This window comes from Alexandromys fortis, unplaced genomic scaffold, assembly GCF_014885135.2.
Source record: "Alexandromys fortis isolate MF-2015 unplaced genomic scaffold, M_Fortis_MF-2015_v1.1 scaffold_170, whole genome shotgun sequence".
Lineage (NCBI taxonomy): Eukaryota > Metazoa > Chordata > Mammalia > Rodentia > Cricetidae > Alexandromys > Alexandromys fortis.
In genome coordinates, this window is record NW_026068084.1 from 2,885,929 (window position 1) to 2,913,841 (window position 27,913).

At 47.8% G+C, this 27,913-nt stretch overlaps 1 protein-coding gene across 12 annotated transcripts in view; it reads right to left on the reverse strand.

The window, feature by feature from the left end:
• Nav2 (neuron navigator 2) overlaps window positions 1-27,913 on the reverse strand; it is a 625,897-nt gene that overhangs the window by 131,979 nt on the left and 466,005 nt on the right. For 11 of the 12 annotated variants that reach the window (XM_050122142.1, XM_050122147.1, XM_050122140.1 and 8 more), the window contains 4 exons: window positions 18,901-19,996; window positions 14,546-14,658; window positions 9,383-9,491; window positions 7,324-7,713 (listed from right to left, as the gene is read on the reverse strand). In XM_050122142.1, coding sequence (XP_049978099.1) covers window positions 7,324-7,713; window positions 9,383-9,491; window positions 14,546-14,658; window positions 18,901-19,996 — 1,708 coding nt within the window. The remainder of the gene's footprint in view (window positions 1-7,323; window positions 7,714-9,382; window positions 9,492-14,545; window positions 14,659-18,900; window positions 19,997-27,913) is intronic. The other variant, XM_050122136.1, reaches the window with a different exon arrangement.

Here is a 27,913-nt window from a genome sequence, read left to right on the forward strand (position 1 = left end):
AAACACTTGCCAGCTACACAGGAGAACGCCCATCAAACTCCGCAACTATGGGGTTCAGAGAACCTGAAGGTTGGTGAACACAAAGAGGTGCCGGGAAAGAGACCCCCTTTCTTCCCATGATGGTCAATCTTCCTAATTTCTCCAGTCAGTCTAGTGGCTGGCTGGCAGGATCTTACAAGCTGGGATCCTTTCTAGATCAGATTCCTGCCACACCCATTTGCAGTCGGCCTGAAGCAGGGCCTTGCAGGATAGCTTTCCCACAGGTCATTTATCTTGGCTCCAGGAATCACACACACAGACTTCTTCCTCTCCTATCCATCTGCCTACAACAAAAGCCTGCAAGTCGCTTGAGGCCAGTCCTAAAAAGGCAGTGGGAGGAGAGGCCAGGTAAGAAAGAGCCTTTCAAGCTATGAACCAGACTTGCCACCTGCTGGCTGCCTGGTGAGACACCTCACACAACAGCCCTTGACATTCAATGGAGGATGGACACGTGCCCTTGCCCACTGGGCAAATGGCCTGCTGCATTCTGCGCTGTTGCTTTTTCCTGCTCACAGTAACAGCACAGGGGAAGCTAAGAAACCACAAGAACAGGTGGCTGGGGCCTCATGCTCAAAGGGACTTTGACTTCAGACACACACTCATCCAGGGTAAGGGGCTGGTCTTCTATCCCCCACCTCAAAGGGTTTCTTTGTGTAGTCCTGGTAAGCCTGAAACTCTCTTTGTAAACCAGGCTGGCCTTGAACTCAGAGAGAGATTCAGAAGCCTCTGCCTGGAATTAAAGGTGTGTGCTTGGAATTAGAGGTGTGTGCCATCACTGCCTGCCTGATCATTGTCGTAGTCATCATCATCTTCCTCCTATTCCTCCTCCTCCTCTTTTTGGTTTTTTTGAGATGGGGGTTTCTCTGTGTAACAGCCCTATCTATCCTGGAACTATCTCTTGCAGATCAGGCTGGCCTCTAACTCACAGAGATCCAACTGCCTCTGCTTTCTGAGTGCTGGGATTAAAGGCATGCACCATCACCGTCCAGCCTGGCTGGTCTGTTCTTAAGGCCAACTGAAGCATTCATTCATTTCATGAACCACTTACTATGGGACTGCCACTGTGTCCAACAATGAAGAGGTGTGAGGATCCCTTCCACACACGGGTATGTGCATACACATCACAAGCACTCATGTACAGGCACATGCAGAGTAACATACAGCTCTGCCACTCCTGTCACAGGCACTTCCGATCTCAAATGACCTCAGAGAACGATGTCACCACCTTGAAGTTTGAGGACCTGGCAGCCATGGGGGGAGGGAAAGCGAAGCAGACACACATCCTGAATAGACCGAACACCTGTGCTGGTATCAGGAGGCAGGACCCTAGGGAAGGGAGGTAATTTAGTCTCCCCGAAGTCTTACAAACAGAGCTTCAAGTCGGGACTGGCATCTTTCTAAGAAGGGGAAACACAGAGTTTTCCTCCTTTGCCTGTCACCAGAAAGAGAAGCCTCACTGGAATCCAGTCTTCACACCTCCCTGCCTCTAGAACTGTAAAGAATATAGCGCCACTATTTAAAACTCAAGTCACGTTTTATGACATCATCCTGGGCTGTCTGAGGCACATCCTGAAGGACTGAGAGAGCAAGCCAGGGTCCTTCATTTCTGAGAACTGTGTCTCCCAAGAGAGACCTGCACCCCTTTTTGATGGAATATTGCCTGCTACTGAGTATGGGAACTCAGGCCATGTAGATGTCAGTGCTGCAGACCACACTGCTGGAATCCTTGTTTTCTCTCCCACGCTGGCCATCAGCAGCTGAGAAGCACCTCGTGGCCTTGGCTGCACCACTCAAAAGCAGTGGGGCCGCAGCAATATCCCTATTGGCCACTAGATGACACCACAGGCCAAGCTGACTTTCTCTGAGTGGTCAGTGACTAGGAACACACTGGGTTTTCAGCTGGTGAGGATGAATTTCCACAAGTCCAAGGTCCTGCCAGAGCGGGTACCACAAACAGACTAGTCACAAAATATTAAATGCCTACTATGCCCTTAGGAAAGTGATAGGCAATGTCCTCCTTCGAGATGCTCCTAAGGGGAAAACACACAGGCTTGTCTATGCATGCATACACGCGTGTATGCATCTATATGCACACGTGTACTTGAGTACTGCTGACTCTTGGCCTGGTACCAAGCACCATCTCTAATTTTCAATATTAAGATTTTGTTCCAGTTCATTTGGTAGAGCAAGAGTTAAATCTCAGGTGCCTCCTGTTCTTAACCCTTATTATGTGACACCAGCCAGTCCTCAGACAGCTCATATGAGAGACTAACCTGGTTGTTTAGGGATGAGCCAAGGTCAACAGAAGCAGACCCTAGCTTGAAAAGCATGTCTATGGGGTGGTGTTCTTCAGCACAATCAGACAGGCGTGCTTGGGGAAGGAGCTGCAAGGAGAAGAGCCATGTTTCATGCACAGAGCTGCAAGGAGAAGTGGCATGTCCCATGCACGGAGCTGCAAGGAGAAGTGGCATGCCCCATGCACAGAGCTGCAAGGAGAAGTGGCATGTCCCATGCACGGAGCTGCAAGGAGAAGTGGCATGCCCCATGCACAGAGCTGCAAGGAGAAGTGGCATGTCCCATGCACGGAGCTGCAAGGAGAAGTGGCATGCCCCATGCACAGAGCTGCAAGGAGAAGAGCCATGTCCCAAGCACAGAGCACTTCAGACATAAGACTCAGCTTCTGGGGCTGGAGAGATGGCTCAGAGGTTAAGAGCATTGCCTGCTCTTCCAAAGGTCCTGAGTTCAATTCCCAGCAACCACATGGTGGCTCACAACCATCTGTAAAGAGGTCTGGCGCCCTCTTCTGGCCTTCAGGCATATACACAGACAGAACATTGTATACATAATAAATAAATAAATAAAAAAAAGACTCAGCTTCTGTTGAAGGCAAACACAGTACAGCCAGAGGCAGGAAAGTGCAGAGGGGGCCAAAGCTGCATAAGGCACGGGAGATGGATGGGTCAACCTCCGAGGTTCTTCTATTGCCATTTTTTTTTCCTCAGGAAGGGATGCATATTTATAACTCAGAAGATTATACAACCCAGTGCTGCCTTTGAAAGGAAAAAAAAATTCCTTCCAAACATATGGATGCTAAGTCTGCCCTTATAATTTTATTCTGTGCCACATGGCACCCTGGAGTTTTAGGATCTGAGCACAGGACTGACTCAGGACACCCAGACTTGCTCAGAGACACCTTCGTTTGTCACTTTAGCTTCTTCTCTATTAGAAAGAACACGAGCTACACAACTATACCAACTATACCAACCCAGGGCCCTGCATCGTAAAAAAAACACAGCCACAGGGTTTCAGAAACTAGACCTTACCTCCATAGCAGGTTTCTGAATGCATCTGCTGCCAACTTCTGTAAACATTTTCCCCAATGAGCTTCTGACCTGATAAAGACTGCTCAGCCACTGAGACTATGTTTGCCCTAAGCCAAATGAACAGCTGGATACGAGCTGGTCAATGTGCTGTTTCCAAGTACCCCGATGTTCCAGGCCAATAAAGCACCTAGATCCTGGTAGAAATGTTGTGTCTTTGTTAGCTAAGTGTCTGTAACAGGATACAACCTCAACAGGAGGGCTAACTGGAAGGTTAACATGTGCATCTGGAAACTGAGGAGTTTGGGGCATTTGGATAACATGCTCAACACCACAGGGCTCACAAGAGGCTGGGTGTGGCTGAAACCCTAGGTGGAATGTCTCATCCATTCACTGTCTACTCCATCAGCTGTCTCAAAGAATGAGTTGTTGAGCAGTTTCTGGGAAAAGTGACCAATCCTTATACTCACAGTTGACAGTCTATGTAAAGAAAAAGAAGTGGGTTAGCAAGACATCAAATGGCTTGCCTTGCACTAGGCATATAAAATCAGTCAGAGCAGAACCCTCCATCTGTGTTTTCATGGATGGAGGCAGGTTTAGCAAGGGTTCTAGAATATTCCAGGCAGAAAGAGCATTAAGTAATGCCTAGGCTTCCTACAGTCGATAGCATTCCGAGTGAGCAGAGTTCTTGGGTTCCAGCCACAGGGGTGATATAGAAGGGTCTTTATCTATCTATTGTTTCATTGGTTGATTAATAAAGAAAACTGCTTGGCCTGATAGGTCAGAACATAGGTAGGTGGGGAAGACAGAACAGAATGCTGGGAGGAAGAAGGCAGTGAGGTCAGACGCAATGAAGCAAGCCGCCAGGTCAGACATGCTGAATCTTTCCCGTTAAGACACCACCTTGTGGTGCTACACAGATTATTAGAAATGGGTTAAGCAAGATATGAGAGTTAGCCAAGAAGAGGATAGATATAATGGGCCAGGCACTGTTTATATGAATACAGTTTATGTGTTGTTACTTCGGGGCATAAGCTAGCGAGGCATGCGGGAGCCGGCAGGAACGCAGTTCGCTGTTCCATCTACACAGGGGTGTACTAACACTTACACCTTGTCCACACTCGCTCAAAACCCTAGCGCATGTGGGAGGTACAAGCTCTGCAGAGCAGAAGGGTGGTACAAACATCTGAGCTTTTCAGGGATCTAGGAAAAAAGGGCTTCTCCCAGGGACATGCGAAGCTTCCCTGGAGTGTGTGCATGTCTCCACCGTGTGGACACTCATAACACTGTATTAGACTCAATCCACTCCCCAGCAAGAGCAATGAAGGAGTCTTTCATCACAGGATACAGAAATCTCAGAGGAACCAGCACATGAGCTCAGATATCAAGATGAAATGAGTGATGACCAGGTCAGCTGTCCTGGAAGCCCAAATCTCCTAAACTATAAAAAAAGATTCAACTGTGCACACTTCGGCTTTATTACTGCACACATTACTGTTTCCAGTGTTTGTGGGATGATAGAAACACACAATGCTGCTGACTGGGCCCGACTGATGCAGACCATTTATCAGCTATTCTGTATGGGAGAAAACGGTTAAGACTGTAAGAATTTAGTAGCTCTTGTTTTTGGAGGTCTTACCACCTAAAATGGTCCTAACTTCAGCACAAAATCCAAACACCTCTACGCTTATGCTTTAAAATGTTTTTATTAAATATTTTTTCTTCTTAAATATCTTTTATTGTGTATGTGTATGTATGCACACACACACACACCTGTGCACACAACAACGTCTGGTGTCCTACTCTCTCTCTCTCTCTCTCTGACACATGGTCTCTTACTGAGGTGAAGATAGGGCAGTAGATAGTAAGCCTCCGTGACCCTCTTCCCTTTTACTCCCCCACAGTGCCAAGTTAAATTCCATAAAGTCATGCCTAGCTTTTTATGTGGATGCTGGGATTTGAACTCAGGTCCTCCAGCAATTACCCTAACCCACTCGACTACCTACCCAGCGCTACGCCTGTGCCAATGTGTAGTTGAGGCTGGAGAGATAGCTCTTAAAGAAGACTTGAGTTCGATTCTCAGCACCCTTTGTGGTTGGCTCACAACCATCTGTAACTGAGGGCCCAATGGAACTATGAGTTTCAGGGGTGTCTAATATCCTCCTCTGACCTTTGCAGGCACCAAGCACACATACGGTGCACGGATGGATACACAGACAAAATGGCACACGGTAATAATAGGAAGAAGATGAACTGCACTATTTCAGCACAGCCAAGAGGGACTGGCAAGATGGTGTAGCACGGTAGATACAGTCAATAATCTCTGGAACTACTTTCTCTCTTTTTTTCCAATAATATAATTCTTTTTTAAAAACATTTATTTATTATGTACATAGTGTTCAGCCTCCATGTATGCCTGCAGGTCAGAAGAGGGCACCAGATCTCATTACAGGTGATTGTGGGCCACCATGTGGTTGCTGGGAATTGAACTCAGGACCTCTGGAAGAGCAGTCAGTGCTCTTAACCTCTGAGCCATCTCTCCAGCCCCAATAATATATTCTTAATTATGCATCTGAGCGTGGGTATGTATAAGCAAGTGGAGGTACCCACCAAGGATGACAGGTATGATTCCTTGGAGCTGGAGGTACAGGTGGTTTGTAAGCTACTTGACATGGGTGCTGGGAATTGAACTTGGCTCCTCTGGAAGAACAGAGCATGCTCTTAACTAGTGAGCCATCTCTAGCCCGGGGCTCTGTTAATAGGTACCTGATCACTTGTAAGTTATCTCACCTTCCCATTCCAGTTTCCTTGTCTATCAGCCCTGGACAGTGACACCGTTTACCCTTAAGGGTTCTGTAAGGATGGAGCAAGGTAACACATACAAGTACCAACCCAGGACACCACCTGGTGGGGGCTCCAGCGATTTACTAGCGATACAGAGACACCACCGGTTCTCCATCCCCATTCTATGGAGCATGAATATGGTTGCTAGCCCTGACTTTTCTTATCTATAATTTTCATTGCTAGGACACTAAGGGTGGGAATGGTCTCACAAAACTTCAAAGCACATCTCAGGCAGGCAAGATAAAGAGATGTAAGTGACAGTTACAACATACCTGAAAGCGTGGCTACAGGTGAGCCTCCCCTGCCCCGCCCCACGGCCCCCAACTCCCTCTCATACACCAGACCAGGTACACTCCACTGAGTATGAAAGACTATCAGACACATCGCGGTGGTGAGTCTTTAACTCGTAGAGGAGTAGCAGAGAAAGACGGAGCTCCTGTTTCTCCCTTTAGTTACCCACCCATACGTTCACCCAATCAAAAGGACCCGTGAGCTCAGATGCACACTGTACTAGGGACTCAGAGAGCACAGCAGGAAGGGGAGGGAGACATTAATTTATCAACGCATGCTCAGGACGACTTTGAATAGTGGTAAGCTTTGAAAGGAGCCTACCAGGACACACAGATGCGGTGAGGCTGTAGGACAAGGAACCTTTCCAAATGGAAAGGCCAGCGGGAGTAAGCCCAGCAGAGAGCAAGGAGACGGAATGGCAGTCTGGAAACAGTGCAAAGGCGGTGGGGCGGAGGTAGTGGAAATGGAGGATGGAGGGGGAGGTGCAGCAGAGGAGAGCCACGAGGGAGGAGGAGGGGAGATGCATGAGCTCTGTGAGGGAGGGAGCAGTCAGGCCCACCAGCCCAGGGGGGCTAAGTCACCAGCCGGGCAGTGTCCATGGCAAGGCTGGTGTAAGGGGTACGGGGAGCAGTCATTTACACAGTGAAATTTTGTGGGTCCCCAGCTGAGTCTGTCTATCTTTCCTTTAAATCACAGCCCAGTAGTGTCCCCATCACACCATGGAGCCTCTGGCAGCAGCAGATGAGGCAGCCAGCACCAGTTCTAGAGACCTCTCAGTAAAGGAAGGCAAAGAGATGCGAGGGCCAGGCCTTCGCACCTATTCGCTTACCCGCTTGTGATGTCGTCACTCCGGATGTTCTTGCTCAGGACATCTCCATCACTCATGTAGCCAGGGGCATCCATGCTGATGCCTTCCAGGTCCACCTCATCGCCTCCCTTGTCCGAGACGTCCACGTGGCAGATGCTGCTGCCCCTGGAGGCCAGCTGCCTTCTCAGAGGGGCAGAGTAGACATAGCGGCCGGCCTCTGCGCTGATGAAGCGGCTGGCGTTGGCTCGAGGTGGGTACCCGTTGCCCATTGAGGGGGCATCGCCTGCCTGGAGCCGAGGGCTGGACTGGCCGAGTCTCCAGGAAAGAGGAGTGGGCCTTCCTGTCAAGCTGAGGATGCTGCGGCCACTTATCTCCGTGGTGACATTGGTGTCAAATGTAGTTTCTAATGTACTGAAAACATAAAACCAACCAGGGTTAGACTCCAATGTGCCCTGCAGGATAGGTGGTTTTTAAATATTCAGAATTGTAAAAACAAACAAACAAAAAAAAAGAACTTCCCATTTACAAAGCGGGATGAAACAGCAGGTACCGGGTACCACCTGGTATGATTCCTTTATTAAGAAGGAGAAAGAGAAGCTGCGTATCTACCCATACATTCTGAAGAGCCTACTGGGAGATGTGCTCTAAGGGCCTCCCCACTGACCCTGTAATTAAACACAGACTGCAAAGCCTCATTCTGCTGGAAGACCAGAATCTTCTCTCCAGTTCAGGAAAGGAAACAGAACATGCTGAACTTGTGAAGAAGGGACGGAGGACCCTCTGGTCCATTGGTTGCAACATGGGCGCCATGCTTCAAGGGTTGGCTAGAACAGCCTGCCCTGAACTACTAAGGCCACATTTAACATCCCCTGCCCCTCGCTAGCTAACATCCTAGAGTCAGCATCGGTGACTAGGTGGGAAGTGGGATGACATGCTCAATCAAGTCACTGGACCCAAGTTCAGGATCCAAGTTCTTCAGATACCTACAGGGCTGGGAAAGCACTTTCCTTGGTCTCTCAAGTTCACATTTTGATCAGCCGGTTGGGTGCCAGTGGCTGCTTTTGTCCCATCCCCTGTTCCCAATCCTGGAACTGACCTCATTTTTGACATCTTGGACCTCTGAGTTCGACTGAAGTCAGAACCTACAGAGGCCAAGATTCTCAGTGGTGAGTTTGACAGTTCTCAGTGGTGAGTTTGACAGTTCAGTACCGACTGTCAACTTGACAGAATCTAGCCTCACCTAGAAGACAGACAAGCCTCTGGCATGCCTGTGAGGGTCAGGTGAGGAGGGAAGACCGACCCTGAATGTGGGTGACCTCTTTCTATGAGCTGGTGTCCAAGGCTGAATCAGAAGAGGAAAGCAGAGCTGAGCACCAGAATATCCATCTCTCTCCGCTTCCTGACGGTGGACCAGCTGCCTCACCTTCCACAAGGAACCGCTTCCTCTTAAACCAAAACCCAAACAAACCACTTTCTTCCTCGAGTCACTTCAGCCATGAGAAGAGTAACTGATACAGTGGGGGAAGTCCCACATTTTCTCTGAAATTGGAGAAGCCATGAGAACCCATGAGGGCTCAGTGGGGTAGCTGGGACTCTTTGATTTTCAAAGCCAAACACAAACTGTAAGACCTCATTCAGCCAAGATCCTGGCAGCACCGGCTCTGCATCCTCCTCAACGGTCTTGCAGAACAAGGGAAACAACCCGAGATTCCTTCCAAAAAAGCCATAGTTTAAACAGAGCGGTGTTGTATAAACACTCCCTCTCGTCTTTCATACACGTGCATGACTAACACCATCATGTGTGTCAGGAGACCTGGGAGGAATTCAAGTCACACAGGTCAGACACAGTTCACCTGTTCCTTCCAACGGCTTGAATGATGCAAGTCAAAGAAAGTGTGAATGGGGCCGGGGGCAATTTCCTCTGGGCAGTGCCCTGAGAAACCTTCAGCAGGGGTAATATCTGTACATTAACTTCTACCCCCTTCATTTCTCTTCCGCTCTCAACCAAACCACTTGTGGGGAGCCCGGTATGCAGGAGAGAAGCAGAGGGAGAAAGCAAAGCAATTCACGCTGCCCATACCTGTGTGTAACCTGAGTTCCCCGTAAGCTGGACATCGTCTCTTCTAAATTCTGTCGTAGGTCCGCGATGTTCTTTACTGTCCGCAGCCGCCGAGCCTCGGGATCTTCTGCTGGAGGAGCAAGGGTTAAGATCAGTCTGACATCACTAGATCATGAGGCTCATTTATTCGTGTGTTGTTTTCCCAAGACAGGATTTCAGGGTGTCTCTGTGTAGCCATGGCTGGCCTGAAGCTTGCTTTGTAGACTAGGCTGGCCTTAAACACAGAGATCTGTCTGCCTCTGCCTCCTGAGTGCTGGGATTAAAGGCATGCACCAACATGCCTGGCTACAAGATGAGATTTTTTTTTAAGATTTATTTATTTATTATGTATACAGTGTTCTGTCTGTCTGTATGCTTGCTGGCCAGAAGAGGGCACCAGATCTAATTACAGATGACTGTGAGCCACCATGTGGTTTCTGGGAATTGAACTTAGGACCTCTGGAAGAGCAGTCAGTGCTCTTAACCTCTGAGCCATCTCTCCAGCCTGATCATGAGATTTTTAAGAAAGAACAGCAACCAAGTCAGGGATGATAATGCTAATCTATGTCCAGCATTTGCTGGGGGTGATTAGTAAGGATTGAGGATGGATGGATGGATGTATGGACAGATGGATGAATACATCAGTATGTGTGTACAGTTATATAGATGCATGCATGCATGAATAGATGGACATGAGGAAATATATACACACACACATGTGCACACACACAGATGAATGGATACTCCAATGAAAGGGTTCCTTCTGAAGGCATGCCTCTAAGACTGACCATGCCTCCAGGACCACTTTCTACACGTAAGAAAATTTAATGCCTTTTATTTCTCTGGGTAATACATGTTCTTCCCAAACCACCTGCATTTGCTCATCACTGCCAATCTCCAGGGAAGGCCTCCCTCCCCATTGCTTCTAGCATGTGTGCTGTTGACCAGCAGCTGCATGGTCAGTTGTGGAGAAGTTGCTCTTCCCCATCTTCTGATTTCATACCTCTGAAATGAGCATGGCCATAGTACCAGTCTCCAAAGCCAGTAGAAACACAGGCTAGAGCCTTCAGCACCCTTTGTACGATGCCCATCACAAGCTTCAACACAGCCTGCGTTCCCATGTCTGATTCTCGTGCCACACAAGAAACATACCACACACAGCATGAGAAGCTGTGTGCCTCTCGATGCAGTCTTGCTTTGCGTTCTTTCACTACTCTATTTCATTTGGCCTCACGAGGGGGGGAGGGGGAGGAGATTCAATGATTAAAGAAATGAAGGATGGTCTGGAGAGACGGCTCAGTGGTTAAGAGCATCTGTTGCTTTTGCAGAGACTTGAGTTTGATGCTTAGCACCTGCATGGTGCCTTACAACTGTCCACAACTCCAGTCCCAGGAGAACTGACTCCCTCTGGTCTCTGCAGGCACCAGGAAGGCATATGGTACATAGACATACATGCAGGCAAAAACACTCATACACAAAAAGAAATTTAAAACAGGAAAAAATAAGAAATCTCTCTAGAAAAAAAATCAAACATGTGGGCTGGAGAGATGGCTCAGAGGTTAAGAACACTGGCTTCCAGAGGTCCTGAGTTCAATTCCCAGCAACCTCATGGAAGGTCATAACTGTCTATAATGAGATCTGGTGCCCTCTTCTGGCTGATCGCTGTATGCATAATTAAAAAAAAATAAATTTTTAAGGAAAAGAAAAGCTGTGACTTCAGGAGTCCCTGCACAGTTAGTTAGTTAGTTAGTTAGTTAGTTAGTTAGTTAGTTTCTTTCTCTTTCTTTCTTTCTTTCTTTCTTTCTTTCTTTCTTTCTTTCTTTCTTTCTTTCTTTCTTGATTTTATTTATTTATTATGTATACAACATTCTGCCTCCATGTATGTTCGCATGCCAGAAGAGGGCACCAGACCTCATTACAGATGATTGTGAGTCACCATGTGGGTGCTGGGAACTGAACTCAGGACCTCTGGAAGAGCAGCCAGTGCTCTTAACCACTGAGCCATCTCTCCAGCCCCCCTGCACAGTTTCTTTAAAAAAAAGAAAAGAAAGAAAACATGTGACAGTAGCAAGTAGGATTTACATTAGACATTGAGTAGAACTTCCGACCACGATTTCTAATGGAACAGCTGTCACCTAAGAAAGGTCACAGAATTAAGCTTCACCCCTGAGATAGGTACCAAGTTCCTTGGCCTTGCAGTGGGAGTTCCTGGAGTGTAGGGGTAGAAAAAGGACAGCCACATGATTATCATTAAAGATTTTTATTTTTATTTATTTATTTACTTTTCAAGACAGGGTTTCTCCGTGTAGCCCTGGCTGTCCTGGAACTCACTCTATACCTCAGGTTGGCCTTGAACTCACAGAGATCTGCCTGTCTCTGACTCCGGAGTGCTGGGATTAAAGGCGTGCACCACCACTGCTTGGCTATAGAAGATATTTACTAGAGCAAAATGTCTAGACTAGAAGTGCAGCTCTTTTTAATTTTCTACCCCCTTTAATCCAGAGAAATTCAGGAGACATTTTTTTCTTATTTGAACTGTGCTCAAACTTGAATTTACCAGCCAAATCTTTAAAGTATGTGTGTTTGCACACGCTAGTGTATATGTAAGAGACTTTGAATTCTGGATGTCTCAGCAGTACAGTGTACCAGCTACTCTCGCAGAGGACATGAGCTGTTTCCAGCACCTACATGGCAGCTTACAGCCTGTAACTCCAGTTCCAGAAGATCCAGCACCCTCTTCTGGCCACCACAGGCACCAGGCACACACATGGTGCACAGACACACACACAGGCAAAACATAGATCTTCAAATATATTTAGAAAGATAATCATGGGGGGGGGGGCTAAAGAGATGGCTCAGTGGTTAAGAGCATTGCCTGCTCTTCCAAAGGTACTGAGTTCAAATCCCAGCAACCACATGGTGGATTACAACCATCTGTAATGAGGTCTGGTGCCCTTATCTGGCCTACTGTATTATATTGTATACATAATAAATAAAATGAATGTTTTTTAAAAAAGATAATCATGGTTCATATGTAGGCTGGAGGAGGAGCTCATGGATAGGACACACCCAAAATGAATTCTAAATCTATGTCTGATTTTCTTTTTTATCTCCGTACTGTAACATCATGGCTGGGGTGGATAGATCAGTGATAAAGTGCTTGTTGTACAAGCGTAAAGACCAGAGTTTAGACCCCACAAACTCACATAAAAGTCAAGCCTATAATCCCAGCACTTGAGAGCCAGAGGCAGAGGACACCAGGCAAGCTGGCTCGCTAGAACAGTGGGAGATCTGTCTCAACAAATAATGGAGAAAGATCAAGGGAGGTGCCTGATATCCACGTCAGGCCTCCACAAATGTGCCCCTGCACACACCTGTGCCCACACACGTACATGCACATCACACATGCATGCACATAAATACAACATCAACAAATTACCATGAAATTATTCTTATGACAACTAGATGCTTTGTTCTGTGTGTATTTATGACGCATGTATGTACACATTTGTGTGTCTATGTGTAGGTACATATGCACATGTGTGCGCATATGTGTTCATGTCAGATGTTCTGCCATGTGTCTTCCTCAATTGCTCTCCTCCTTACTTTTTTGAAGCAGGGTCTCTCCCTGAACCTTCAGCTCACTGGTTCAGCTAGACTCTCTGACCAGTGAATCCCAGGGGTCTGTAAGTCTCCATCTTTCCAGCACTAGGACTACAAGTGTATGCTGCCATACCCAGCTTTTAAAATGGGTGCTGGGGATTTGAACTCAGGTCCTCATGCTCATGCAGCAAGTGCTTTTATTCATTGAGTCATCTCCCCAGCCCCTGAAATGACATAGCCTATTTATTTATTTATTTATTTTTATTTTCGAGACAGGGTTTCTCTGTAGCTTATGAGCCTGTCCTGGAGTTCTCTCTGTAGACCAGTGTGGCCTCAAACTCACGAAGATCTGCCTGTCTCTGCCTCCTGAGTTGATGTGGGAGTGTCATATCAATCTGTTGATTTCATTGGCTGAGCAATAAAGAAACTGCTGGCCCTGATAGGTTAAAAGATAGGTGGGTGGAATAAACAGAATAGGATGCTGGGCGGAAGAGGAAGTGAGGTCAGACTCTGCGCTGCTTCCAGAGGGACCGGACAGCCGCCATGCTCTGCTCTCCCAGGCAGCTGCAACCCACGATGGACTTAGGCTAGAATCTTCCCGGTAAGCGCACCTTGGGGTGCTTACACACATCATTAGAAATGGGCTAGTCCAGGTGCGAGAATTAGCCTGTAAGGGCTAGAGTTCATGGGCCAAGCAGTTCTTTAAATGAATACAGTTTGTGTGTTGTTATTTCGGGCATAAGCTAGCCAAGCGGTCGGGGTGTTGGGGATGCAGCCCCGCCGCTCCTATTTCAACACTGAGTACTGGGATTAAAGGCGTGCACCACCACTGCCCGGCTGGATGGTATGTTTTATAGACAGCATAATACCTTACAATCATTGTCTTGACAAGGTATAGTTTAGGAAATTTTTTGTTTTGTCTTTGGAAAAGACATAAGTTGCCATCTATCTATTAATTTAATGTATGAATATTTTGCCTGCATGTACATCTGTGCATTACATGTCTGCTGGGGCTCCAGAGGCTGAGGAGGGCCTTGGACCCTCTGAAACTAGAATTACAGATGATCGTGAGTCACCAGATAGGTGCTGAGAATTGAATGCAGAGCCTCTGTAGCAGCAGTAAGTGCTCTTAACTGCCAAGCTATCCCTCCAGCTCCACACATTGCGATCTTTTCAGTCAACGGCAAAGGATGAAATGATATTTTGAATTTGGGCTTCCATAAAACTAAAAACAAATCTAATATTTTAGAGTACTAAATTTTGTTGAGAAGCCACTGCAGATGAAGGGCAAACAGGGTGACTCAAAGTTGAGCATTAAAGCGGTCCAGGGTCCAAACACAAGATGTCCTGACAAGTTAGAGATTTAGTGACAGTTCTGGGGAAGACGGAAGAGGCTGTGCAAGAGAAAGGGAAGGAAAGGGAAGACGTAAATTGGTGACACAAGGGAGCAATACTGCTCAGCTCCAGCGCCATGACATTAACCTGCTGCTTGCATGAGAGGCTTCCCCACCAACACCCACACAACCCAGGGCTCATACTCACCAGTGAGTTCCTCCAGAGCAGGCTGTCCACTCTTGGTGTAGTGGCTGGGCTCCATGCTCACCCCCGCTGAGCTGGACTCGGCCGTGACATTCCCCTCGGTGTCCGTCTGGGACCTTTCCATACAAATCAGAGCAGACACCGTGATCAGGAGTGGAAACCATCACATCTGGACTGCTTGCCATGGCCTGCCAGGCTAGCAGCTGTGGAACAGAATGGGCCAGCAGACTCACGCTAAATAATTCAACAGCCACACAGGGAGAGAGTGACTGAACTCAGAAAGATGAAACATGCAAAGCCCAAAAGGAGGGTCTGCGATTTCTGGATGGGGACTGATTTCCCAAGTCAGCCTTGAGATCCGAACCAGACACACGGCTGGGTGGTTTGGACATTAAACTCAGGTCAAAATGCCACAGGTAAGGGGCCATAGCACCAGCAAGCAAAGCCTAAAGATGACGCCACTGACAGTCCCCTCGCCCCACGATCCGCCTGACATGGCCCTCTCTGTAAAGGGGAGTGTGAAGCGGATCAGGAGTGGGTGCCAAGCGGCTGTGTCTGCCCTCCAGGTTTCTGATTCACAGCTTAGATGCTCTGACATGAAAGGTCTCATTGATCATTATTTCAACACTTGACTGAAATATGTACTTTCCCAACCCTTCTCCCATGCCCTTATTTGTCGAGCAAACTGAACCAATGTTTGGTTTGCAAGGGAGGTTTCTGGCCACAACTGTCTTGTCGCAGACCTGTGACATTAGTTTATTGGCATCTAGGGCTGGATTGATCCAGCTGCTTTTCACTACCAGGGAAAAGAATGAACCCCTCTCCCCCATTTTTGTTGTTGTTGTTGGGGAGTAAGCCCAAGGGCCTTATGCATGCATGGTATGTGTTCTAGCATGTTTTAGGAAGGGGCAATAACCCCACCCCCAAGAACACACCAAAAGTGTAGATGTATTGTGTGAGATAAACTGCTAACTTCAGACCCCCACCGTTCTCCTCTCCCTCCCACTGAAACCATCTATTGCAGTTCCGGTAGCCACCCCCTTTAGAGGCCTCTCATTATCCCAGTGCCCTTATTTAGCCCACAGCCAGAGTTTGAGCTCTCATCATCCACTTGGGATTTATGAAGGCTCTAAAACAGACACACTACCTCTAGCCAAGAGACTGTAAGTGAAAGGTAGATAGGTATACAGCTAGCCCGCAGAGGTACTGCTAAAGGGTTGCATAGTAATTAAAAAAAAATAAATTAGCTCTCTTTTTCTCTCTCTCTCTAAGGGGGACTTTTTACATAGTCCTGGTTGTCTACTCACTATATAGACCAAGCTGACCTAGAACTCACAGAGATCCGCCCATCTCTACCACTAGAGTGCAGAGATTAAAGGCGTGTGCTGCCACACCTGGTAAATCAACTCATCACTTAAAGTTTGCGAAATTTTGGAGCTGGAGAGATAGCTCAGCAGTTAAGAGTACATACTGCTCTTGCAGAGGACCCCAGTTCAATTTCCTACACCCACAATGCGTAGCTCACAATTGCCTCTAACTCCAGATCCAGGGGCATCTAAGGCCTCTGGCCTTCACAGGCACCTGGAATCGCATGCACATCTCCCCCCCCACATATGCATATTTAAAAAATAATAAGAATGACTTTAAAATTTGGGTGATTTCACACAAGAAACCAGCTGGATTTCTCCCTTCATCCTGGGGAAAGAAAGATCTGGAGCTACTGAGCCCAGTCTTGTAGGGCGCCACCTACTGGCACCCAGCAGTGGCTGCGCCCTCTAGAGGAGCAGGACACTTGTGTGTGTTGCTACTGCCCTGTTCTTCTGAACTCAGGCGCATTCTGCATTGCGACTGCCGTCATCCGACACAATGCCAACAAACCCTGCCTGGAACCCTGGGCTTAGGCTTGAGACATTGTCGATTGTGAACTGCAGTTCTCTTACTGTACATATAAAGATTTCTGTTTTAAAAATGTTTTATAGATTTATTTTACATGCATGACATGTATGAGTGCTTTGCCTGCATGTATGTATGTATGTATGTATGTATGTATGTATGTATGTATGAGCACTACCTACGTGTAGTGCTCACAGAGGCCAGAAAATGCATCAAATCCCCTAGAACTGAAGTTATAGATAACTGTAAACCACCATGTGGGTGCTGGGGACCAAACCCAGGTTCTCTGCAAGAGTGGCCAGTGCTCTTAACAGCTGAACATTGCTGCAGCACCAAGAATCCTTGACTTAGAGAGCAAGACAATGTAGGTCTCTGTAGTTAGACGGATTTGTCTTTTGTTTATTGGTTGGTTGGTTTTTTTTGAGACAGAAATTCTCCCTGGCTGTCCTAGAACTCACTCTGTATACCAGGCTGACCTTGAATTCGCTGAGATCCTCCTGCCTCTGCCTCCAGAGTGCTGGGATTACAGGCATGCATCACCACCACCAGGCCAGACTTGGTTTTAAACACAGGTTCCTTTAATTACCAGCTCTGTGATTTGGAACAAATTTCCTTGTCTAACCCTCAATTTAGTGTGTAGAATTGGGATTTTAAAAGCAAGCTAGTTCACAAAGCTGGGACGACTCAGGAGACTAGGTTCCAGAAGACCGTTAGCTGGGTCTCTACACACACATGGTTCACAAGCAATCACTAGCTGTCCCTGTAGCCAGTGCCTAAGACCACAATGGGTAAGACAGGGCAGGGTGCAGGTCCAGTTCCTATCCAGGACTCTTCACAGGCTCCTTCAAAGAGGACTTCAGCATCTGGGAGTTTCCCTTCTTCCTGCGCCTCTCACATTAGTCATGAGAAACCGTTCCTCCCATAGGGAAGCTTGAAATAATAATCATAATTAAGAAGACAAGCGTTTGCTTTATAGTCTGCCAAAGAACTCAGTCAAAACAGACAGAGTCACACTGATGGGGATCAAACACTCACACATTTTAATCTGACTAGTCCAGAAGTCGTCGAGTAGCCTGAGTGGGCTTCACCTCGATGCTGAATGATGCTAGGATTGTAACAATCTGACGGGGAGCTGTTCCATCAGCTGTTCCATGCTTTAGAGAGCAATTCCTGAGAAGCCGTGCAGGCAGCCGCACCACGACTCTACTGAAAAAGGGCCCGGTGCTCTTCCCAGCACCGTTAGCTGAGCTGACAACGCGACTGAATAACATAGAACTGTCTGCCAATCAAAAGAGATGGCGATGATGCTCACTCAAGGGGGAAGAGGGCGGAGGAGAGTGAGCGTGGGAGCCTGGCATCATCCCCTGACTACACGGATGCTGGCTAGCTTTCTCCTGACATCTCTAGTGGCTGGAAGTATGAGTTCACAGGACTACACTTCAGGTAGGGAGAGAGGGAAGCTCTTTGGGAAGCCACACAAATAAAAGAAGTTGAAAGTCTGGGTGAGAATGCACACACCTGGGCTTACGCAAACGCACCTATGTGAACACGCATTTGCATTTGGTGCATGGACGTGTAATTATGTCTTACTTATGTACAACTGTCGACTTGGACATACTGAGTGTGTGCACACGGCTCTGAGCCTGTATTTTGGGAGAGAGCTGCCAGACGAAGGGGACAGAATGGGACAGGACTACTTTGGTATATGCACAGGTATCAGGGGCCTAGCTGTGAAGCGTGGTCAAGCACACCATTCCTGTCCAGCATAGAACCAGGGCCAGCTCTGTGAACCCAGCTCTCAGCCCCCTTCTCAGTGGTACAGGGGCTTCCATGAGCCTCGAGTGCCCATTTCAGCACGGGTGTGTGGTATGGCAAAGCAGAGTGGATCTCGGACAGAACAGCAAGGAGCGTGTAGCTCCTGGTTCCACACGGACTGCTGGGGTTCTACAGAGGTCCCAACAGAGATACAGGGCTACGGAGACAGGAAAAGGTCAGCAGGCTTCTTCCTAATACAACAGTCCTTTTTCTACAATGGCCCTTGTCTTCCTTCGGCTCTTCTCAGAAAGTCTCAGCAGGTAGCAGGGACTGTGGGACTCGGGAAGTTCAAGGTCAATGCTGCCATAAGAAATCTTACTTACATAGCAGAGGGGTCTTAAGTTCACTTAGCTTAGGTTACAGCTCACTTTGGGTAACACCAATCTGACTACCCTGCATAGTCAGGTCTACAAGCTTAAAGTGTTAACTGAAATGCCCTGGTCCCCACAGGCCTGGTGACACCTCCTCATCCTGGGCTCAGCTCACAAAGTCCCCCACCTCAGCACTGTCTTGCTATAGTGATTGTCCACTTGAGTGCACCAGGATGGAACTATGTGTTTCTTTGGCTATTGGCTTACATGTTCCTGGACCCTGCACTGGCGGAGCCAGAAGCCAGGGTCTTTACCCAGGGGGAGCAGGTGCTGCCTTACCTGTACAGGAAAGGTGCAACCGTGGCTGTGTTGGGATGGTTGTATTGCTGCTGAGGCTGAGGTAGCTGAACACTGACGGTATTGCTTCCAGTGGTCTGGGTGGTCCCAACGGAGCCGCTGACAGTTTGACTGCTGATGCTGTGGTTCAGAGTGGTCCCTCCGGGGCCTTTTCCCTCTGAGGATGCCAAGCTGGAGGAGGAGCTGGAGTGTCTGCTGTCCAGCTGGGGCTTCTGTGGGGGAAGCCCTGAGCTCAGCTTCCCTCGGCTCCGCTCTCCTTCCTTGGGAGGTATGGGGGCACTTGGGGACTTCCCAGGCACGTTCTTCATTCCTGGTTTTGGTATTCCACTGTGGGATGGAGCCGTGGCCTCCTTCTTGGTGCTGTTGAGCTTCCCACCTTTGGGGATAAAGCTGGCAATCTTGGAGGACTTTTTCGGCATCTCAGTCACAACCACCCCACTGAGCTCTTCCTTGGGTTCCTCCTTGAGGTCAGGCCGGTCAGTCACGGAAACTCTCTTGGTAAAGTCTTTGCCCTTCTCCTTTTCCTTCTCCTTCTCCCGTTGCTGTTTCTCCTTCTCTTTCTCGCTGCCCTTCGGGGAGCTCTTCTTGTTGGTAAGCGCCCTGCTGAAAGTTCGCTGCGCGATGCCCTTGAGTGCAATCTTGGGGCTGCTGGATGCAGGGCCTGCAGTAGAGAGTGCCCTGCTAGTAGCCTCCAACTCTTCGCTCTCTTCAAAGCTGGGCAGGATCTCCAATCGTTCACAACTTGTGTCCCGGGACGCCGAGCCTTCACCTGCCTTAGAGCCCCCTTTACTGTTGAAAAGTTTGAGCTTTTCCAACATGGATTTCTGGTTGTTGGGGGCAGGCTTCATGGCTTCAGGCGCAGGCCTGGGGGCCTCAGGCCCAGTGGGCTTGACCGAGAGCATAGACGATGTAGCACTATGCTTCACACTGAGGGACTTGCTGCGCCAGGGCTTGGAGGTCATGCTGGGCTGGGGGATGGCTGAGGAGCAGTTAACAGGGATGGCAGGGCTGTTCTCCAAGGGAGCAGGTACATTTTCGCTCATTCCGGGATGGGAGGAGGCTGAGCTTGCCAGTGGCTCTGCGGAGACAGGGAAGGGAAAGGGACCTGAATCACACCGCTGAGCTGCACTGAAGACACTGGAAGGTCAGGCATGGTACCTGGCCAGTCATTCCCCACCCAGAAGCCCTACAGCCCCGGCTGGAGGTGTGGATTATCTGTGGTTAAACTTTAAATGCCGTTCATCCTCCTGTCGTCCCTCATGCGCTGTTCACATGGCACCTCCCCCAGCCCCAGCACATCTTGGCTGTGTCTGTTCTGTAAACACATGCCAATCTTAACAGTAACTCGCAGAGCGCAACTGAGAATGTAAATAATCCACCGAAAAGGGGAAAATCCTTTACCTCCACCACCTACCACTCCTGTGCTGTGTGAGGGTGTAGGAAATAATATACTTTAAATCATTTAACCCAGAATTCCATTTATGCATAATAGTCAAGAGATGTCCAACTTTTAGGAGACAGATCAGACATGAAAATGAAGCAGAAATCAATCATTTTAAATGAAAAGTTTACCGAGTTTCTTCTCTCTCTCTTTTCCTTTTTCTTTCTTTGTGCTAGGGCTTCTGTGAGCAGCTCTGGCTGTCCAGGAGCTCACCCTGTAGAACAGGCTGGTCTCGAACTCAGAGATCTGCTTGCCTTTGCCTCCCAAGTGTTGGGACTAATGGCATGCGCCACTATGCTCAGTGTAAAAAATTTCACTTTGAGGCCAGGCGGTGGTGGCGCACGCCTTTAATCCCAGCACTTGGGAGGCAGAGGCAGGTGGATCTCTGTGAGTTCGAGGCCAGCCTGGTCCACAAGAGCTAGTTCCAGGACAGGCTCCAAAGCAACAGAGAAACCTTGTCTCAGAAAAAAAGAAAAGAATTCATTTTGTTTTATCTTGTTCAGGAAAACAGGTGAGAAGACAAGTATCTTCTTTCTCTGCATTCACTTGGAGAGAAAAGAGGAGGAGTTGTCTCCTCCAAACACTTACCCCCCCCATCCCAGGGTGGGTTTGAACCACCAACCTTTCGGTTAACAGCTGAGTGTACTGACCAATGGCAAGATAGAGACATTATACTGGCATTTTCAAAGGCTTACAAACACTGCAAACTTCTTTTAAAGAACACAATCTGAGCATGTGCACCCCCCTCTCCGCCCCCCAACACACACAAGGCAAGAAAACACAGGTTATCTGAAAGTCAAGGCTTCCCTTTTGGCGCTCAATGCATGCTTCCTTGCCCACAGACTTTTCTCAGAAATCTATGAAGATATTTCCGTATAAGCGCCAGGACCATTCTGGGAAATGTGGGCTCCCCTACTACCGTTCTGTTACTCACCACAGTGGCCCTGACTCAGAAGCCCCCCAAACTGCAGCCCTCTTCTTCAGACGGGACTGCCATGATACATCAGTGGTTCCGATTGCCAGTAGCTGCTAGAGAAAGTGGCTGGAGGACAGAGGAAACGGCTTCCCCTGAGCCCCGGGCGGGGGGGGGGGCACCCCAAAGCCTAGCCCCATCAGCTCCTTAAGAGAACACAGCTCGCAAAGTCACCATGACAGGACTTACCTAGCGGCGGCCACTTTCTCCCACAAAGATTCTCTGGGAGAAATTCTGCAAGCTGAGAGGCTGCCCTTCCAATTGTCACAAGTGTTTTCGGTTAAACTGCTCATGTTTCTAATTAACTTTTGTCATCCACAACTACTCCTGTGCCCAGAAGCCTGGCAGGATTAACGGCTGCTTCCTCAGCCCCCCCCCCCCCCCCCTAATACCTACGTTCTGCTGCCTTCCAGCAACAGAGTAAACTGTACATACAGCGGCTTTTGATGATTTAAAAGTCAACGGCTGCCTAGGCTGGGTCAAGGCAGCCCTGTGTGGGGCGCGAGCGCTGGGAGCCGGGCAGCCAGGGAACTGGCTGAGTCTGCCCGCAGCTGCATGGGGAAGCCGCAGCTCTGGGTGATCCAAAGCAGACCTCCCAATGTTTTAAAACACATCCATCTTCCTGACTTACTGGGGAATTTGGATTTGGAGGGGAGGGTGCGGCAGAACTCCTCTATCAAAACTCACGGGTGTTGCTGGATCTTTTCCTGGGCAGAACCACAGGCTGGCTTGCAAACGGGCTGAGGGAACCTTGGTTTGACATGACCCCCGCCCTGGAGTGGGTATCTCATGGAGATCTGGAGGCACACCACTCAGTGTATTGCTAAATGGTGTTCCTGCGCCGGGCACTTGGGAGGCAGAGAATCATTTTGAGTTCAAGGACAGGCAGGACTGTTTGTGACCATGTTCACTCATCAAAAACAGAATAACTGGGATTTGAACCCAGGTCAAATTGAACCCTGACACAGCATTCTTGGGGACACCATAGTAGTGACTTTTATTATTTGTGGTTGTTGTTAAAGGCACAGTCTTCTGCAGCCCAGGATAGCCTTAAACTTGTTATGTAGCCGAGGATGGCCTTCTGCTTCTATGTTCCCAGTGTATACTACCTTTGTTTATGTGGGGCTGGGAATGAACCTGGGGCTTTGGGCTTTCAGGAAAACTCTCTGTCATTCCCCAGGCCTACCACATCCTTGCAACAAGCCCACGCAGACAGTAGTGTCCAGTGCCCAGACTGTTTTCCAGACACTTCCTTTCCTCCTGCCTTATCATATACAATGGTGATATCCACAGCAGGGCCAGTCATGCCCGTCATCAGGAAGCAGCTGTACCACGGAAGAATCTCTCTGGCTAAAGAAACAAAGTTTCCAAGCCAGGACCACTTTTCCTAGGAAAACTGCCTTTCCCCTTTACCCCGGGGTCTTACCAGAAGCTAAATGAAACATACAGTCATTCATCCATCTTCTCACCAATCCACCCACATCCCTCCATCCTCGCACACTCACCCGCCCGCTCACTCACCTCTGCACCCACTCTCCATCCTGACACTCATCAAGGTCACACCAACACACACATGTCAATCAAATATTTCACATGCACCAGATGCTGTTCCAGGGACTTGGGGCACGTGCAGAACCAAAGATCTCCCTGTCTTGATGAATCTTACCATTTAGACAAACAGGAAAGAACTCATTCATAGATCATTTGCAGGAAAATAAGTGCAAAAGAAAAGTAAGGCAGATCTGTAGGAAAGAGACTGAACTGCATGCAGGGCCTGGAGGTCTCGCAGTTTGAGGCCAGCCTTGTCTAAGTCAGTTCTGGGCTCACATAGTGAGACCGTGTTTTCTGATACAAGGAGAGAGGACGAGCTATTTCTGCTATTTCTCTGGAGTCTGTTCGGTTGTGCTCACGCTACAATCCCAAGGAGTCTCGAGGAAGCGTCATGAGGTCAAGCCATGGCCATTTTTGTTTCGCAGGGAATCACACACTTTGCGTAACTCATACACTAAGCCCTTGTACTATTCTGCGTGGTAATGCATAGGGTATTTCTCTGTTTTCAAATATTCTCCCTCATCAGTGTCTCTTCTGGTATTTCCTAATGGAGAAAGCTGTCTGGGACAAGGTTATTGTCAACCTTGTTAATTCAGAACCGCTGGTGTCCCAGGAAAGCAAGCCCAGTGGAGGGAGGGATGGGTGGGTTCTCTAAGAGAAGAGAGCCACTCTAATAACTAACAGCTCTTGCTTGTCTTCTCATGTATATGAGCCTCCCCCTTCCTTACAGCAAAGGAATGTAAGCGGGGAACAAAACATACAAAAATGTTCTGGGTGTCCGATCCCCCACCGGGCCACATGGCCACTGTAGGAAGTGAGCTGCTTTATACAGCCCAGAAGTGATCACTTTTGTCCTTTGGAAAGCATACTGCAACTAGCCCATGTATAAAAGAACCATTTCACGCTTATTAAACGGACATTTAAATTTCAAGTTGACTTAAAATATGACAGAGACCCACAGACAGTTCACCGATTTTGTGAAGAATCACACAGGCTTGGGAGCAATACAGGTTGAAGAGACACTATTAAATCAAAAGCTACTTATTTTTATATCAAATCTATTCCTTTGCCCCAAGTCAGACTGACTTCAAAACTCATCTGAAAAGGCTACTTTAGGCACTTGATCCATTTATGTGTTTGAAGGGCATGGAGTATATTGCTGAGAATGGCCAGGTCAGCAACAAGACTAAGCCTTGATGAGCAAAAATAAGTTTAAAATAAGAACACCATGATTCACTAAGCAGTTTGTGAACATGTATCTATCTAGATGAACAGTATCAAGATGCTCTTGCTACTGTGAGTTTGTGTATCTGTCTGTCTCCCTCTCTCTCTTTGTGTGTGTGTGTCCTGGCATGTGCATGTCATAACATGTTTGTGAACAACTTTCTCTGTGTGTGTTTGTGTATTTGTCTGTCTGTCTGTGTCCTAACATGTGTATGGCACAACATGCTTGTGAACAACTTTCTCTCTGTGTGTGTATATGTTTGTGTGTGTGTGTGTGTCCATGGCTTGTTGACAACTTTCTATTTCCGTGTGTGTGTGTGTGTCCTGGCATGTACATGTCACAACATGCTTGTGAACAACTTTCTCTCCCTGTCTCTCTGTCTGTCTCTCTGTCTCTCTGTCTTCTCTCTCTGTCTCTCTCTGTCTCTGTCTCTCTCTCTCTGTCTCTCTGTCTCTCTCTCTCTCTCTGTCTCTGTCTCTCTCTCTCTCTCTCTCTCTCTCTCTCTCTCTCTCTCTCTCTCTCTCTCTCTGTGTGTGTGTGTGTGTGTCTGAGTCCTGGCATGTGTATGGCACAACCTGCTTGAGGACAACTTTCTGGAGTTTCTTCCTTACACCACATGGGCCCTGGGGACTCAAGTAACGCCTGTGCAGCGACCTCGTTTACCTTCGGAGCCATCTCACCACCCTCCAAGACATACTCTTAATGTGCACAATAAACCCTGACACAATCCTCTCTAGTGTAATTTTTCAAATGCTAATGCAAGGACTGTGGATAGCTCAGTGTATATAGGGCTTGCCTTCCAACCCTGGGGAACCCACTTTAAATGTCCTCAGCATGCAGGCATTCGCTTAAAATCTCAGGGCTAGGGAGATAGAGACCATTGGCTCCCTGCTGTCCTGGTTTACCAGGGCAATGAGAGAGAATTTCTCAGAAAAGCACCAAGTAGACAGTGGTCCCTGAGAAACCACCCCTGTGGCTGTCTTCTCTTCTCCACATGAACTCCCATACATATGTACAAGCATGCATACATGGTACAATGGGACAGCCCCTGATGGGGCTTCCTGACCCAGTGCCAGTCTGGAACTTGGTTCTACAAGACTCACCACCAACTGACAAACCACCACATAAAGGCCAAGTCTCCCCTAAAACATCACAACGTCTTTGAAGAAAAGGAAAACCTTTGGTTTTTGTTGGCAAGCAGCCTTAGCCTTTTCTGACGGGAATCAAGTGCTCTAAATGGAAACACTGTGTTCCGCAGGTCCTGGGCGCTTTTTCCTCTCTTCTTCAGCAAAGGCGAGCTACAGTCCAACACTCTACCATCCCCAGGTTTCCATCAGGGAGCCGTTGGTGGTCTGATCCCGAAGCCAGTGGGCACAAAGACAGAGTGTGTCCCAGGCTGGTTTGCCTCACCTCCTATCATTGCTCCTGTGACTTGAATCCTGCCCGAGGGAGATTTCCTGCCTAAATCTTCTCCAAAGCCTTTTGGGGAATGGGTCTGATAATTGAGCCTGGGAAAATGTTTGCCATTTCCTATAATTTGTCAAGGTGTCAATCTTGAACACTCAGATTTCTGAGGATAATTGAAACCAGTTGAGTTATCCTAAGTGTATGTTTTCAGAACAGCTTGGGTTGGCGTCTTGATAACCCTCTGAACCACTACACCATGGAGGGCATATGGATATGGCTCTGTGGCTTAGCAGTTACGCAGGACTCGGGCTGGCTGAAGGGGCCATCGCCACACTTAAAAGCAACTATTTATCATCATCATCATCATCATCATCATCATCATCATCACTAAACTTGACCTTTTTGAAACCGAGTCTCATGCCATCCAGACTGGCCTCAACTCACTGTGTTGCTGAAGGTGACCCTGGTGACCCTGAACTCCTGTTCTTCCTGTCTCTCCCTCTCAGTGTTGGGATGACAGGTGTGCACCCCCACATCTAGCTTTACTGTCTAATATCAAGGCAGACACTTGAACATAGTCTTTTTGTTGGCTGCTTCTTGGGGAGCATCCTTGAAGACAGAAGGAACAAGGGACATGAAAATGGCCATGGAGGTTGGGCAGCAGCATGGGATGGGGTGGGAAGGAACTGGGCTTAGGACACACATGCCCACAATTCCAACGGCTCCTAGAAGGTCTGAGCTGTGATGAAGATGGCGTTCTACAGATGCCAGTTCTTTAAGTTGCTTAAAATGCATGGCCTTTCAAAATCCCCATACCATTTTTTGTTTGTTTGTTTGCAGAAATGCAAAAAGTAAGCTTTTCTGCCTTATATGAGCCACAAATTCTTCAGTTTCTTTTGTGACCTTTTCATCCTAGAGGAATTTCGTCCTCAATGGCTGGGACAACTATGTTGTATCCTTTTTAATATATGACCAGGTGATCCTTTCTTTTTTCGAAGGCTTGTTTTGGAGAAAACCCAGTGAAACTATGGGTAATGAGGTCATTTGTTTTTCTGCTGGTCGTTAAAATAACAATATAAGAAACTAAGGAAACTTTGTTCCATTTCCAAAGCTGTGCTCACAGCTCACAGCTTCTCGGTGGGTTGATGACGAGGAAGCATCTTTCAAATCCCACTGATGCTGTGAAGAACTGAGAAGCCAAACGATAAAGTCGAGTTTATGTTTCACCTCTAACCAGAATCAACGCTTAAAACCTGCATCTGTCTGTCTCCCCATCTCTGTTTTCACCTTTCCTCCTACATCCTGTACATTAAAACATGAAATTTTAAATCCTTCTTGTTATATGGATGAAGAGAAGAAACCTGGTGTTTAACTATGGCATTTGAAGAAAGAGCTCCCATCCCTATAATACATCTCCTTTTCCTGTTTTGAGACAGTGTCTCAGTTAGCACAGGATAGCCCCAAAAATACTATGTAGTCAAGGATAACCTTCAACTTCTGGTGCTGATATTTCAGGCATGTACGTATGCTGGGTTTATGTGACGCAGGAAACTGGACCCAGGGCTTCATCTTTGGTAGGTAAGTGTTCTATCAACTATTATACCCAAGCCAGAAAGGTACCATTAAAAACTGAAGGCATCTGTCTTCTTATCATTTGAAGCCACACCTCCTTTCTCTCTTTAACTTATTTGTTCAAAACCCCAAGAAGAAACCTTGTGCTTTAATTGCTCAAGCCATTGTCTCTATCTTGTACCATATATGGCCACAAGAAAGGACAAAATTGGCCGTGGAAAAACTGCTTCTTTTGCTTCCAAGGGTGGATGAGATTTCACAGAGAGACGAGAAACACTTTACGGGGGACAACCTCATTCCTCAGGAGGTCACTGTCCACAGCCAGCAGCTTTCTGGAAGAGTGGAACTGCTTAGCTGTGTGCTGTTGTAAACACAGCCCTCTGCCACAGTTGGGCACGAATCTTCAGGGAGACCCTTTCTCTAGCACACCAGCCTTTTGTGTTCTATCCTGGTGTAAAGGAAGGCTTCCCACAGAAGGAGCATCCCAGCCAGTGTTAAACTGAGATAAGTACTTCCTGGGAAGCCAGGCAACAGCAGGCACTGGAAGCAGGAGTTTCTACTCAGGGAGGTTTAGAAAGCAGACGGCTAAATGGTGACAAACTGTCTCCAGGATTCCTCCAAGCCTTGCTAGCACTGGGGCTATCCAAAAGCTATAAAATGGTGTTTTTCCTGAATGCATTTTTTTGTCACAAGCAAAATACTTGATTTTATGGGATAGTCAAGAAAAAGATCTATCATGTTAAACATTTACTAATGAGGGGGCCACCAGATGGGATGTACAACCCAAATCAGAAAAGGAATCTGCTCACCAGGTAACAGACACTCA